The sequence below is a fragment of the Calypte anna genome, chromosome 5A, assembly GCF_003957555.1.
Source record: "Calypte anna isolate BGI_N300 chromosome 5A, bCalAnn1_v1.p, whole genome shotgun sequence".
Lineage (NCBI taxonomy): Eukaryota > Metazoa > Chordata > Aves > Apodiformes > Trochilidae > Calypte > Calypte anna.
The window spans coordinates 36,372,692-36,388,718 of record NC_044251.1 but is presented as its reverse complement, the minus strand read 5'-3'; the positions used below and the strand labels follow the sequence as shown (position 1 = coordinate 36,388,718).

Sequence of the window (16,027 nt, the reverse complement as noted above, 5' to 3'; positions counted from 1 at the left end):
CATTATTTGCATTAAAGCATCTTTCCATGCATAAACAACACTGGAGTCAAGGTCCAGGACCCAGGATTCCCCTTCCCAAAATCTGTGGCTTGGGATTAGCTGGGTGCAGCAGTGGGATCCCCAAGCCTCACATTCCCAGGGCATGCCCTGGCATTGCCCTCCCATGCCTTCAAGGGCAAAGTCAATTATTCATTCTGCCTCCTGAGAGCTGGAGTTTCCTGTGCAGCCTCTGAATGAGGCTGAACCTAAATGCCAGATGTAAATGCTCTGGATTGCCCTGCTGCTTTACTCAGCTATTAGAGTCTGAGTGGGGTAGGCAGCCAGGCGGGTCCCAGGTATGAACATTTTGCAGATATAGCCAAAACCTTTACCCAGCTATAAACAAGTGTCAAAAGGTGTAAACACTCCCTATTTTTGTGTACATAAGGCCTGGTTTTGTTTATTTTCAAGTTATATCAGAAATGGTGCATCCCAGACTGAGGCTCTGAATTCTCTGATATGAGTCTCTCCGCAGTAAAGCCCAAATAAGCACTTTCCTCTCTCACATAGGGACATGAAATAAATGGAAGGAACCCATCACCTTCTTTACCTTCTTCTTTCTGGTACCCTATTTATTGTTAATCAGGGTCAGTTCACAGATCTGATCCAAAGCAGAGTTCTACAATTGCCTTTTTAAGGGGGGTGAACACACAGCCGGGGACAGGAGTTGTCAAGCCAACTTGACTGATAGAAAAAATTTCCCTGAATAGGTGGCTTAAAATTAAAACACTCTTGGTTTTTATAATCAGGTTTTTTTATAATCAGTTATTTATAATCAGCTCAAAGCTGTGAGTTTGTTAATTTTCTTTAGAAGCAAATAAATTACCTCAGTTTAAAAAAGGCCTCCTGACTAATTTTTTTTTTTTTTTTAATTTGGCCCCTTTCACCTCTCTCTCTTAGCTTCCTAATTTTTAGGATCAGGTGTTACACTTTTCCAAAACATTTCAATCTGTGCTGTGAAACACATCATTGCTACCCTATCCATGCTAGGCTGTAGGGGAAGCTATTCTTAGGTTTTTCACACCTAATTGCAATAAGCCATTTTGCAGTCTCTTCAAGATGAGTCTGAGAACAGTGAAGAAAGTTGGGCCAAGCTCCAGGCTGCTGCCAGTAACCTGAAGAAGAACTGCTGCCCCTCCTTTGCAGAGATTGTTGAACAGAAATGCATGGAGGCACGCACCAGGTAAGTGAAAAAGACCCCAGTTATTAGTATTAAAACAGTCACCAAGGCAAGACTTGAACATCTGTCATAATCTGAAAGAGGAGCTACTAGGAAAATGCTCATATCCTCTGATATGTTTGCAGGTGGAACTCAGTAAATGAAGATATCACAGATCAACTGAGGGCAGCACAAGCAACCCTACAGCTTTGGGAGCCCTATGATACTTTATGCTCTGAGGCAGTAGCCAAGTTACAACAGCATGAAGAGCAGTGCACTCAGCTGTTGGATGCTCACATGCCTGAAGATAACATGATGGAAAACCTGACACAGAGGATACAGGATATAAAGGTACATGAGAACGTTTCTGCTGTCTGGTACAAACCAGGATTTGGTTTTGAGAAACAAATCAAAAGGACCCCTTCTTCCCAGCTCCTCTCTCAAGTCCAGTCAGTGGAAAACATGAAATCTGTGGGGTTTATTCCATTAATTGGCACCTCTATATTTCCTTTAAATACTTTGTCCAGATCCTGAGACCAAACCAAACTAGAGTTAGCACAGGATGAGAATAGAGCAGAAAGGAGCAATCATAAAATCATAGAATGGTTTGGGTTGGTAGGGACTTAAAAGATCATCTAGATCCAACCCTCCTGCCATGTGCAGGGATGCATCCTACTAGACCAGGTTGCTCAGAGCCCCATCAAACCTGGCCTTGAACACTTCAAGGGATGGGTGAGGTACCCTTAACTTCCCTGGGCAACCTGTGCCAGTGTCTCAGCACCCTCACTCTGATATTCCATCTGCACCTCTTTCTGCTCTATACAGACAATCAGGCCTGTGTTGGAAAGAATCACTAAACCAAAAATTACTTACTTTGTGAGGCACAAATTGGGAGGAAAGATACCTGCTAGAACAAAAGCTGAGGAAAAAAGAGCAGTTTTCCAGAACGCAGAAGGATCTTCAAGTCTTCTACAATCTCAAATTTATTATATTTGAGTCTGGTACTTTTTTTTTTGCCTGGTCTGATAAATTTACAGGTTTCTGAGCTCTTTAAATTATTCTGAGTGCTTCTGCCTTTGGGCAAATGAGATCTCATGCTGGGACCACAAGGTACGGTTGACTTTCTCAGGCAGCAAAGCTGTCATTTAGGTTCTAACATTTTTGATTTCTTCAGACTGCAATAATAATTCTAATTTCAGGCAGAGCAATGATTCATCATGCTTTATGAACCTCTAGCCACACACTGAAAGAAGTCCAAAGTACTCAGTTTTGCATGTGGCTAATTAAGAAACTTTACACTGTGTGAAAGAGAACTCATCTCTTTCTTTCAATGTCAGAAACAACTGACAGCAGCAAAACTTAGACCAAAAGATTTTCACTTAGACCAAAAAGATTTTTTATCTTCTGATCTATAAATGGTTGTGATATAAATTCATCAGTATGTCACCAAAATGCATCGCATTTTCTAGAAATTTTTGGGTAGTCTTTGGCACCTACTAAGCAAGGCATGACCACTCAAGTGCTATTAATACTGTAGATCCTGTTCTGGTATGTGTGGGTAGTACACAAGGATTTATTGTGATGTTTTGAAAGTGGTGAGTTAGAAGAATGGGGATCAGTTACACAGCATGTTATGAGTTACACACATTTGAAAATGCATGTGCACTACAAAACTGTATTTTAACCTCTGTAATCTTTTTCTCTAGTATATATTAGGATTATGGTTTTATGGATCTCTGTCACCACAATAAAGAAAAATAATGGCCAATATAAGAGTAAGAAAGCAAAATGGGTTGTTTACTGGATGGCTGAAGTGGCAGTTTATAATATGATGCAGGAACTAAAAGCCATTTTGCTTTTTAGGAAAGCATATCTGCTATTTGCTATAATTCACAAGCCTGGTATCATTACTCACAGAAAAGGCAATATACAGTGGTAATTCCAAGGGGTTTCATGGCTAGAAGTCAATGACAGTTATAGAGACAACTTGTCACTCCTTGTCCAGGTTAAAAAAAAAAAATCAATTACACTGAGCATGAAATTACTTCCCAAGTTCTCATACTGCCTTTGGAGTTTAATAGCATCATTCTGTGATTTCTATAGTGAAGGGGAACAAATAAAAGAAAATAGTGACCCATAGACCTGGGTCCCTAAGGGATATAAAATAACTGGATAACTGGTATGTTTGTAACGCTGTAGCATTTGTAATGATGTTTTATTTATCATCTGCAGCATGGGCCTGTTTCTCTCTCTGCAACTGTAGGTCTATTCTGTAGAGAGGGATATTCTAATTTCTCTCCCTAATCTCCTCTGTAGCAGTACTATTCCACTGCCTGAAGTCACTGTGTTCCACTGAACTTTGAACCATACCTTTCTCAGCAGTAGAGTCAATGGATACAATTCCCATTATCCTCTGAGTAAAACACTGAAGCTTCACCAGAAGCTGAATTTGGCTACTGGAGGAGATCAACAAGAGCTTAGTTACAGCAACAGGAGGTTCTAGTTGAAAGTGGCACATGAATGATGGTCTGATTCATATGCTTTTTCTTTTTCCCCTTCTCTCATCAGAATTTACAGCATGGCCTTCAAAGTATAATAGAATGCCATACCCAGATGTGTTTGCTGGCTGAGCAGATAAAACAGCAGGCTGGGACAGCTGCACAAGCCATTCTGTTGGAGAAGATGCAGCCACTCCAGAGAGCATCCTATTTGGAAAAGATGTTGCAGGGGAAATTAGAAGAATTTGAGGTAATTTTAAAAATATTAAATTAGCTATCAGTGTGAGATTACTTTTTCCCTGTTGTTCTTCAATTAAAATTAAAAGTTTGACAGTATGATCCACTGTGTAAAGAAATAACACAAAAAGCCAGATGGACTGATGAAGGGAGGAATTTTACCCTTCTTGCCTGGTTGTGTTACTCCAACAAGCCTTTTAAGAGGCCCCTTACACAATACAAGACCCTCAGAGATGATTAAAGGTTGAGAAATGTATTTTTATTCTATAAACTTTTAAGTAAGTTATAAACTTTCTCAGCTTTTCCTTGAAAGAAGCCTAAGGGCTTCAGTTTGTTTTGATAAGAATGCACATGTTGTGCCCAAGACCAAACAGAAAACTGTGGTCATTTGATTTTATTTTTTATGATGATTCACATCCCTGTTCAGGCAGAATTGGGTGGGACCTGGATCCAGGTTCTTCTCACAGAATACTGTGGGACTGACTTCCCCCCTGTGGAGGTATTCCTGAGGAAACTTCAAAGCAAATGTACTGCTGTACTTTTACTGATGTAAAACTAGTCTGTTCCTGTGAAAAGGTTGGGTTTCAATGAATTGTTCTGTTCTAAAGTAAACCCAAATCCATCAAGAAAACTTCAGCTAGTTTTATGTGTGACTCCATCTACCAGCACAGTTCAGTGGCTGGAAGACAGATATCTTTGGGGAGGTAACAAATTTCTCATATTCCCTATAAACTTCTTGCTCCATGAAAAATTTCATTTCTGGGTAGTGATTTTCTCTGAAGCATTACCTCAGAAGTGCCTCTCTCCACACATCAATTTTTGCCATTCATGCCTTATAAAAATGTTGCTGTTTCAGTGTTCTTCGAGACAGCTTAATTCTTGCAAGAAAGATAAAGCTTTCCCTGTGAATAAAAAAATTGAATCCCAGTCCTGGTTGTATCTCCCCACAGAGCTCACATGAGCAGCACAGCCTTGGCTGTAGGCACATGGGAGCAGGCCCTGTGTGTAGCTCAAAGGAAGCTCATTTTCAAAAGTTTCTTCCCTCTGATAAACTAAGTTTTGGCTTTCCAATTTCACAGTAAGTCAAACAGCCCATAGCTTACAACAGAAGCATTGCAGATGCCTCTATTCCTTCTCCATATATATGAATCTTTCAGGATTTAAAGACAGTGTCTTGGTCACTGCCTTGGCTTAAATTTTCCCCTTATTTAGAGCAAAAACTGAAAAAATTCAGATAGTGAGTGATAAAAGCTTTGGAATTTGGATTGAACATCTGTTTTTTTCTTCCTGATGATATTGCTTATGATCCTTTTTGTATACTGAGTATGTCTGTTAAATCACATTTAACATAAATATGCAATATTCACCCTAGTTCAATCTTTTACAACTGGAGGATTTCAAGAACTGCCTTGAAATGCTGGAGGGTCGTGTCAAGAATTGCACAGATGCCTTCGACAGTGTCTGTCTAGAGGGAAAAACAGACAACTCAGAATTGCTCATGGTATGTTTGGCTTCTCAAGCACAAACTGGTACAAACAGGATTTAAGTGTCTGTAGGATAGCAGCACTTGCCTAATTCAAGAAAATCTTTTTGTCCTAAGTACAACAGACTGCTTCCATTAGAGTAACTATAATCTCATCCAAAGCACAAAAAGCAATTTTAAGTTCATAGAACCATAGAATGACTAGGGTTGGGAGGGATCCAACTCTCCTGCCATGGACAGGGGTTCCTACCACTAGATGAGTTGCTCAAAGCCCCATCCAACCTGACCTTGAACACTTCCAGGGAGGGGACATCCACAACTTCCCTGAGCAACCTGTTCCAGTGTCTCAGCACCCTCATGGTGAAGAATTTCCTCCTAATATCTAATCTAAATCTCCCCTCTTCAAGTTTTAAACCATTGCCCCTTGTCCTCTCACTACACACCCATGCAAAAAGTCCTACCCCAGCTTCCTTGTAGGACCCCTTCAGGTACTGGGAAGCCCCTATAAGGTCACTTCAGAGCCTGTTCTTCTCCAGGCTGAACAACCCCAGCTTCCTCAGCCTGTCTTCACAGGGGAGGTGTTCCAATCCTCTGATCATTTTTGTGCCTCTCCTCTGGACATGCTCAAGGAGCTCTATATCTTTCTTGTGCTGGGGAATTCAGAACTGAACACAAGTTCATAAAAACTCTAGTGCACACTGCAGGCCAAATGTCTGTGCATGGAGGGAAGGGAAACCACATGGATTTGGGGTTGATGGGAGACCCTTTTCCCCAGCTTTGTTCTGGGGCTACTCTACTGTTCTCAACATAGGGTACAAAGTAAATCTTCAAGTGCCAGCTCTTCAGTATCTGTTCAGTACTGTTGGAAAAAGGGGTCCTGTGTCAGGGACTTGTGACTTCTTTGTTTCCTATATTCTTTGAAGCTAACTCAGAAATGGTGGGGGGTTTTTAGGTTAGCATTTTGGATGCATAACATTCAGATGCTTCCTACTGAAGACACACTTATAATTCTTTGAAATGGAAGAAAAACAGTGCTTTTTGCACTTAATTGATTTTTTTTTTCCACTTTCAGAATCACACCCTGGAGCTTGCTGCACTTTCTCCAAGCATAGAGAGTTTGAATGAAGCAAGCATTAAGCTGCCACTCAGTGACTTCACCCTGAAGAAAATGCAGAGCCTGACTCGGCAGTGGAGTCAGAAAACAGCAACTGCTCTGGAACGCTGCAGGTCCAAAATGCAAACAAAAGATCACTACTAACCATTTCCTTTTCAAAATCAAAACCAGATTAAAGCATGGGAAGCCCTCTCAGGGGTTTTCCAAGTTGAATTCCTGCCCAGGAATTCAGCTCACTCTAGATTTATTCAGTGGCTATTTGTATTCCAAGTCACTTAAAGCAAAAATCTGGATGTTTATAGGTGAAGAAGGTAGCCAAATGCCAAGAAAAACCCTACCATGTTAGTATCACTAACCACCATGTTAGACTGCATGCAAACATACCTAGAAGAACAACCACCACCACATGAATTTCTGATTATTTCATTTGTTTTACAGTGTGCTTGAGGGAGCTCAAGATGATGAAAAGAAATTCTTTCAGAAATGTGAAAACTGGATGAAATTCCTAGAAAAAATGAAAGAGGCCTTAAAAATAAATATTCCAGGACGGTTTGAAGAACTGCAAGAGCAACAGAGAGTATATGAGGTAAAGCTAAGTGTAAAAATGGCAGGGTATTATTGAATGGTGAAAGTCAGGAAAACCACTAGAAAATACTATGCCTTTTGAAATTAAGATTTGGGCAGTTTTACAGAGCATTTCACTCTTTTGAAATGTGGCCTTGTACTTGTTCAGAGGAAAACTTTGAAATGTGAAAATCCTTTTCCACAATGGATGGATCCCTTTTTACAGGGATGACAATCAGGAGCATGACCTCAAGTGTTGTGCTGTGGAAGCTCTAGATTTCTCCAGCCCTGAGGTTACTCACTGTCGGCCTGTCCTACACTGCTGAAGACTGTGACCTGTGGCAACTAGCTAGGCAGTTTGCTCACAATCTGGCAGGAACCTTACCAGTTTTTTTAAGAACTGCATTTAAGACCAAATGTTTTCACATCATATTTCTGCTTTGGCCAGTTGTTAGATTTCAGTGGCAATCTGTTTCATCAGCATTCTTCCAAACAGTTGGTATTTGTTACAGAGAGGGACAGTGATGCACATGTGTATGACAGGATCCATTCAGAGGAGAAGATACATTACATGCTAGCAGTAGCATGTGGATGCAGTTCTGAGCAGAGTATTTATCTATAGACTTTGTCCTAATAGCAGGAAAAAGGAAAACCAACCAAAACACAGAGAAAAAAAATTGTGGTAAATGCTGAAGGTCATGAACTGCCAGAGTGGGCTTTGTGCTGCCACAGTGGAGCAGAGCTTCACCCTACTCAAAGAACTGCTGCTAATTCCACAGGGTGTTAATTCTGCATGTTAGTGACATTCATCAGCATTCCACATAAAGACATTTTCCTGGTTTTACTTAGGCATCTCCATTCATTGCAATTAAATTATTTATAGAATAAAGTTTTGCTTGGTGTGATAAAGTATATTCAGCCTTTTCTGTAGATTTTTATACCTTTTCTGTGGGTTTCTGTCTAGATTGCGTTTCTCATGGATGAATCCAGCAAACTTTAGGCTTCAGATTACCTGTTACATACACCTCCTGGCAACTTCTGCTATCATATATCTGCAGATTCCTCCAGATATCTTATGATGCACTTAGCACTAGCACTTGATAATAATAGAGCTCTCAGCCTTTACAGTTAAATAAATGCTGTCACTCAAGAGGAGCAGAAACAGCTTTCACAGCAAAGCGTGTTCAGTGAATAGTTAAAACTGTTGTTCTCATGGTATTTTCAGATGCTGCAAACTGAGATCTCCATAAATCAGCAGACATTTGATTCTATCATAACAAAAGTTCTACTCTCCTTGGAATCTGGAGAAGCAGAGAAAAGGTAATCTATTTTGTATTCTCTCTAAGATCTTGGTCATTTGGTAAATATTCTCTCTTTGAGTTGGACAAGAATCTTTGCTCTCATGTGGACATAAACTCAAATTCTTCAATGGGTTCATTCTTCAAATAACCCCCTGCACATTTTGCAAACGTGAGGAGGTGCAATGAGAAAGAGGCACAAGTTCCTCGACCACTGCATTTTGGAGAGCAACTGGATGTTCTGGCTAACAAAAATCATTGCTTCTGGACAGGAGGCTTCCTTGTCTACTGCTCCCCTACAGTTGTTAAAACTAACTGAAGATGCTGCATATGAAGAATCCTTTTTTCTTCCTAAACCTCTCTCCTTTTTAAAGTACAGAGGTGTGAGACGATTCACCTGGCCCCTGGCACACACAACATTGAGACACTGTCCACACAATCCCTACCATATGGTAGCTAAACCTGTTTTTTTTATTAGCATGATCTTATGCTTTTCTCTTAATCAATGTAGAGTGAGAAGCATCAAGTAATCTCTGTTAACAGAGATTCAAATGCCTCAAGCATTTTTGCTGTGAAGACATTACCCTTCTCTGCCAGAGCCTGCTGCTTCCAGAGGGTTGGGAGGATAGTGTGTGTGGTCCCCTCGGCCACTTCAATATGAGGTTCATAACATGGCTTAAAACTGGTAGGGAAGGCAGAGCTAAATTAAGGAAGGCTGCTGCACTTCTGTGTTGAACACCCCTACAAACACGGGTGTTTGTATAAGAGCTAATCTGAAGGTCATGGCGTCCTGCAGAGAAGTAGAATTGATAGATGGGGCTTCTCTTAATTGCTCCAGCTAGATCTGCTTGATCATCTAACCATGTTGTAGGAGAGACCAAAACCCTGTTTGAATGGGTTCAGTAATCACACAGAGCCTTTTCACTTTGCAGTTAGTGAAACTCACTGCTGTAGTGTACAGTGATGGCTGAACTCCTGCTTACAGCCTGGTAAAAGCACAGATCAGTTTTGCAGCATAATGAGAGACCTTGTCTCACCTGCATTAATCTTTTTGTTCTTCAGAGAAGTGATTCGTGCATACTGTTTCTGTGATTGCTGTACTACATATGTTGCTATACCTCATTGCTATACTTACATTATCCATTCTTCTGTCATATAAAAGGTTTTCTGTATTGCTTAAAAGATGGAATACACAGAGTAAGGCTGAGCTTAGGACTGAACAGAATTTTTTGCATAGTTTGGTATTGTAACTGGGATACCATTTGACAAATCTAAATCCATCACCATCACTAAAATGCAGCCTTGAGGTAAAAATACATTTACACTCAACACTTGTCATTTTCAGAACAGAGTTTATTTCCAAGCTCACCTTGCTGAAAGAGCAGTGGCAGAACATTATCCGGATGGTTCAGCAGAGGAAGAAGGAGATCGATGAACTTGTGAGCCAGTGGCAGCTCTTCAGGAGTTCCATGCAGAGTCTCAGCAGATTTCTTGAGGATACTAACAGCTTCCTTGAAGCTGTGAAGAGCCAGGACTACTACAGCTTTTTCCAGCTTAGAAACCTAATTCATGATTGCAAGGTACTGTATTTATTTCTCAGACTGAAACAGCTTCTATCCAGTAAGGTAAAAAGGTTTAAAATCAGATGCTTTATGGGGAAAAGCAGTTGCTGGCACTTTTTCTTAAAGTTGAGAACAGATGAGAATAAGTGACATTGTGGAAGGCTCATTATACTGGGAAACTTTCCTGGTTAAAATTGTCATTTAAGTAGCCTTGTAGGCTTTAAAAATATTTCTGCTAGGAACATGGAAATGCAGGGTGCCAGGGAGATTAGGTAGATACATTGGTCAGTAGGTACCCTCTAGGTCTGTGCCCATCTTATTGTCATGGCTGCTGCTTTGTGGTTTGCCTGAAGAAACCAACAAGTTAGTGCTTATGCTTTTTCTTAGTGAGAAAAGCCAGAAAGTCTTCTCCCTGCTACTGCAACCTGCCCTTCCCTCATGCTGCTTTACAGAAAGAAACAGTTATCATTTCTGCTTTTGTTTTAGGCAAATTATTATTGACAGCTTCACTTGGGGTATCTCATCATTAACAGAGCTGTTATCTCTAAAAAATTTTTCTTAGTTGTTGATTCTAGAGGTGTTAAAAGAAAAGTGTTTTTTTATTCTGAATAACTGGTACAACTGAATTTCTATCTTTTTGTAATTGCTGTACTTTCACTTCATAGATTCAGTCAGTGAAAAGCTATTGTAGAGTTTTAGAAATCAGAAGATGAGAGAATCTGATTTTTCTGAAATTAAAAAAAGCAGATAGGAGAAGATCTACTCATTACTTTTTCATGAATGTGAAGAAACTAGTGCCTTGAAACTCCCTACTCCCTTTGTGAGTCTTCCCTTCTTCCCAAGTGAAAAGGCAGGAATGTACTTCCAAACTTGCTAAGAACAGCTTAAAAACTTTTTCTTATTCTTTTAAAGAGCAAGGCAATGATTCTCCAGAGGTGGCAAGTCATGAACTCCTTAATCATTGATGCTGGGGAGAAGCTGCGTGCTGTCTCTGACCCTGAGACCAGTGCTGTTCTCCAGGAGGAGCTCAGCCAGTTACAGCAGAACTGGGGGTACACCCAGACCCAGCTGGAGAAGATGAAGATGCAGCTCAGCAACACTGTACAGGTAGATGATGCACTGGGTCTTGAGAGCTTCCCTGCCCCTCCATCCCTAGGGCTGAGCTCTGTAGCAACAAGGCAAGTGCTGAGCTGCTGCTTGGTGCAGATGGGCTCCTGGGGAAGTACCTGTCATGTGCCATTAGGGCCTGTGGGAAGCTAAAAATTACTGTCCCCCTATTCTCCAAGGGAAAATGGAGTTGGCATTCCTTTTTTGCTCCAGTGGATGTTCCCTCTCTAATTGCTCTCATGCTCCCTGTGACATGAAGCTCTCCTGCTTTGGGCTGTGAAGCCTGCACTAAAATTTATCTTAGAGACAGTTAGTATGACTTGTTGCTTCTCCTGTAGTTGCACCTGTAAAGAGAAGGATAGGCCAGATTTATTTCCCTAGAGTGATAAGTTGTCTTTCACAGGTAGACATACCTAGGTATGTCTTAAAATTTAATTTTGTCATCGACACAATCCCTAGCCCAAAGCTATGCTCTAAGTCTCTCAGGTTGAAAAGAACAAAATTAGCAGAAATGCTCTGTAAGACAAAGCTAAAATACAAGAAAGAGTGTGAGTTCTTTTGTAAATCTATGCATCAGATTCTTGTGGGTGGTACTGTGTATCAGGAAAAAATCCAAATAACCATAGCACAAAATTATGAATTTCAGTGGGTTGAATTTTGTAGTGTATCCATACAGCACAGTGTGTCATGATAAAGTATCTTAAGCTTTTATAATTCCTTGGGTCTCCTTGAACAGAGTTGGGACTGCTGTGAAAAAGAAACCAAGGAACTAAAAAGCAGGCTGCAAGAGCTGAAGGAGAAAGTCAAAGATCCACTTCCACTTGAACATGAAGAGCTCTATAAAGCCAAGGAACACATTAAGGTATTGAACAACCACATTGTATTTAAATAGATGTAGTATTTGCACAACACTTGATCCCTGTAAAATCAGTTTTCCTTCTTACAGGCTCTTCTTAATTTCTCTGCTTTATACCCTCTCCTTTTACCCTCTTTGCCAGTCTGCAAAGTCCAGCTGACCAAGATTAAAAGAACAGTATATTTTTTTCCCCCTGCTCCCTTTCCACAGTCTGAATTCATAAAATAAGCAGTTCCTCAGACAAATGGGAAAAAGTTCCCTGGTGTCAGCTCAATTGGCTGCTGTCCTAATGGCTGAACCTCTCTTTTTGTTTTCCAATCCATTTTGGTCAGGGAGCTCCTCAGGTGAGAAAACTTGTAAGTCTGCAAAGTACCATGCACACCTGTGGGATGTGGGAATAATTAAAGGGAAGGAAAAATAAGAGTAAGGGAGTGGCAAAGGCCCTTCCAGCCCAGTGTGCACCATGAAAATTAAATGGCCAGGAAAGCATTTCCAAGGGGTAGGAGACATTTTGTCTGGACTGGCCAGTCTTTCATCATCCTTTTATGAACTAAATTGTTGACCTGTGTAGTGGGAACAAATAAGCTTATTAGCAAGCCAAGGCTTTGAACTCATTATCAGCTGTCTGAAATCTTCTTTGTGAGTGCTGACTGCCTTTCCCACGGCAGCAGTCTTGCTGAAGCCCTGAATTATTTGTGAGATGGAAGCACACAGCTCCTGCTTCTTATACCAGTAAGAGAAATTCAGCCACAGAGGCATTAGGGCTGGGCAGAGCCAATGCAGTTGCTGCTCTTGGGTGTCACAGTATAATAAAATAAGGGGCCAAAATGATAGAGGGAAGACAGTTCCTTTTGCCTCCCTTTATTCCACTCTTCTATGCAATAAAGCTGTTTGAGGCCTGGACATTATACAAGGCTACCAAAGTCACCTGAAATCCCATTCATGGCTCCATTAATGTGGGGATTAGACCCGTGTTACAATATATAACTGCGTATGTGCACATCTGTAGGGAGCAATTTGTTGTAAGCTCAGGTAAATTTTAGTCTCTGGTTTGTTCATTTCCTTGTGTTGAGGCAGATCAGTTTTCTGTTGTTTTGGGTTTGTTTTTCCTTTTTTATTTAGATAAGTGACTGGATAAAAAAAAACTATGCAAGTCCTCGCAGGGATTGTACCCAGCGTGCTTTTTCTGATATATATCATTTTTTTTCCCTTTAAAATGAGACAATACGGATCCTATTTAGGGCTTTCTTAGAGGAGCCAGTGACCCTTCCCAGACAACTGCCTTGCAAAATGGGACCCAGTACCTGGAGTGCAGAGCTTCCTTTTCCCAGCCACATGCAATGGTGTCTGCTTTTTAAGTGGCAATTTTAGCTCTTATAAGGAAAACGTATAACCCTGTTACAAAGGGAAAGGGGAATCAGGGGAACAAAGCAGAAGAGAGAGAGATTTCTCTGAATGAGTAGTTTAAAAGCTCCACGTTTCTGACAAACTTGATGAAACAAGTGCCTGTGGAATAATTCATTAGGGCAGGGAGCCAATGTTGTATGTTTTGCTTAGCATTTAAGTAACCTGAAATTGAAACAAATGCTAGTGGGAAGCAACTTGATGAAAATAATAAGAAAACCCGAAGAGAAGCGGGCAAGTTCCTTCCTGAATGTGAAACCCCAGAGGCTGCCCTGGAGCACTGGGCGCTACGGGGAGGGGGGGCTGAGCATCGCTCCAGCAGTCCTGGATGCAGCGGAGGCTGATGCAGCATCCCTGCATCATCCAGGGCTCCGGAGGGCTCCGAGTCATGCCCTGGGCTGCGGTGGGGTCTGAGTTACGCCTTGAGCTCCGAGTCATGCCCTGGGCTCCGAAGGGCTCCCAGTCCGGCGCTGAGGCTGAGACGCGGGGGCCTCCTCCGGCCCCGCCGGCGAGCGCTGCAGAGGCGGCCGCACCTTCCCCTCCTCTCCTCCCCCACAGGCCGGGCCGGGGATTAGCCAACAGGTTTGGAAACCGGAGGAGCTTAGTGCCAAGGCTTGTTCTGGGTGGTTTTCCATGCAGGAGCTGGAGCAGTCGCTGGCAGACTGGGCCCGCAACATGAAGGAAGTTCAGGCCATGAAGGTGGGGCTGGCTCACTGCATCCTCACCGAGGACATGATGGTGCTGAAGGAGCAAATCGAACATTTGCACAGACAGTGGGAAGAGCTCTGCTTGCGAGTAAGTCTGATGCCTCCTCCGGGGTTTTAGTAGCGGGGTATTCCTTGGGCCTGGCAGAAAAGGGGTTAGCAAAGGGAATTTCTCTCGGGGCCGGCTGAGTTTTGCAGTCTGGGGTGGGATAAGGGTTTCTCCTGGTGCAGCTGAGCGGGGATGAAGTTTTTGTCCTTTTGTTTCCTGGACACAGGCTGCTGAGGTTATTTATTTTTGTAAAACCCTTTGTAACTGGTGAGTGGCTGAATTGCACAGCGCTCATGTGTAGCTGTTTACTGCAATAGGTGGCTTTGTTCTGGGCTGCCGAAGGGAGGAAGGGGGGCAGAGAGAGATAAACACAGGAATTGCCCGAGGGCATGAAGCAGGGAAAGGAAGGGGGAAGGGGGGAGGTGTCTGCAGTCTGATGTTTACAAAAAATGCCGGGAGGGTTGATAAAAAAAAAAACAAAACTAACAATTTAAATACGTTTAAGTGCTGACTCCCTGGGTTTAAACACGTTAAGAACTGAGTTGCCCTTTCTTTAGGAGTAAAATACTGTGAAACATTTGCATTCTTTCTGGTTTGTTGCTTTATTTAATTTAGTTCTGCATGTAAAAGTGTTGGGGAACATCCACCAGCGAAGTCACATGAACTTGATTCATTAGGTTATTATGCGGTTTGAGCTTGTGTTTACTTTGACCTGTTAACAGGATTGGAAGTAAAATACTTCGGGGTCTTAAATTACTCTGCATGGCTCTGCACGCCAGCAAGCCAAACTCTTTGCCTCTCTTTGCTCACAAGTCAATAGCTTTTATTTTAGTTTGTAAAGAAGTATTGTAGCGAGTTAGTATTTCGTGTCTAAGCCTTACTCAGTCAAAGGTAAAGCAATCTCGGTGGGAATATTGCAGAGTAATGAACAGCTACGCTTGTTTCACAAGCTTTGGTGTGATGAAATAATTACTTGGATTTTTCTGTGTGTTGCCATGCAAAAGAAGAATTTAGTATCTTTGCCTTAGACTGGACGGTTTTCTCTGGTAATGTTTTCTGAACTTGGAAAGTAATTCCAGAGGCACCCTACACTCCCGAGAAATACAGGCCATTATGTTTTAATTTAAAGGCCTGGACCATTTTTCTAAGGAAAATCTATAGTTAAGACTATAAATGAGAGAACTTGGGTTTTTTTGTTGTTGTTTTTTTGGTTTTGGTTTGTGGGTTGGTTTTTTTTTTTGGTTGGTTGTTTGGTTTTTTTGTTTTGTTTTTGTTTTTTGTTTTTTTGTGAACATCTGATGCCTGCTGTTTCAACTGTGGTGAACAGCCCTAAAAATTAAACTCTCTTTTGTATGTACCCCACTACAGTCTACTGCAGTAGTTATTTCCTGTACTAATTTAAGTTCAGATTTTATTCAGACTTTCTATTTTAATTTCCAGAGGGAACAACGTTTAGCTAAGTCTTACCTTGGGGAGAAGAAAGACGTTTAAATAACGTGACTGTGTTAGGCAAAATCTATATAACGGGAGGAATCTACCCATTGCTGCAGCAGCAGGACAAAGTGAAATGTTTCCACAGCCCTAATGAGCCCCTAGAGAGCCTGCACTGATGCTCAGCTGGACAGGAGGGTAGGGAAGCAGACTTAGTTGGTTCTGCTGCTAGCACAACTGCTTTGTTTTGACTAAGGTATTAGAGGAGTCAAGATGTATTGTGTGTGGGAAAAAAAAAACAGCAATATAAATGCGGAGAGGTGAAAGCCTTTGAGAGGGAGAGGCAGCTGCATGGAGAGAGACAGCCAAATGCCTGTGTTGGACTGGGCCAGGGACACAAACACACCGAGAGAGGAACTGAACTCAAGGGATAAGTGTTTACACAGCATCCTGTACAAATGAGATGTAGGTCAAAGATATAACTGTCCATATCAGTGAGTCTCCTGTCCTAATGAACACTGG

General features: G+C 41.6%; 1 protein-coding gene across 1 annotated transcript in view; it reads left to right on the top strand.

The window, feature by feature from the left end:
- LOC103535033 (nesprin-2) overlaps nucleotides 1-16,027 on the top strand; it is a 177,863-nt gene that overhangs the window by 132,503 nt on the left and 29,333 nt on the right. Inside the window, exons 89-99 of the mRNA XM_030452086.1 lie at nucleotides 1,089-1,222; nucleotides 1,345-1,549; nucleotides 3,767-3,946; nucleotides 5,306-5,434; nucleotides 6,489-6,643; nucleotides 6,969-7,116; nucleotides 8,320-8,414; nucleotides 9,738-9,972; nucleotides 10,867-11,061; nucleotides 11,798-11,923; nucleotides 13,961-14,116. Coding sequence (XP_030307946.1) covers nucleotides 1,089-1,222; nucleotides 1,345-1,549; nucleotides 3,767-3,946; nucleotides 5,306-5,434; nucleotides 6,489-6,643; nucleotides 6,969-7,116; nucleotides 8,320-8,414; nucleotides 9,738-9,972; nucleotides 10,867-11,061; nucleotides 11,798-11,923; nucleotides 13,961-14,116 — 1,758 coding nt within the window. The remainder of the gene's footprint in view (nucleotides 1-1,088; nucleotides 1,223-1,344; nucleotides 1,550-3,766; nucleotides 3,947-5,305; nucleotides 5,435-6,488; nucleotides 6,644-6,968; nucleotides 7,117-8,319; nucleotides 8,415-9,737; nucleotides 9,973-10,866; nucleotides 11,062-11,797; nucleotides 11,924-13,960; nucleotides 14,117-16,027) is intronic.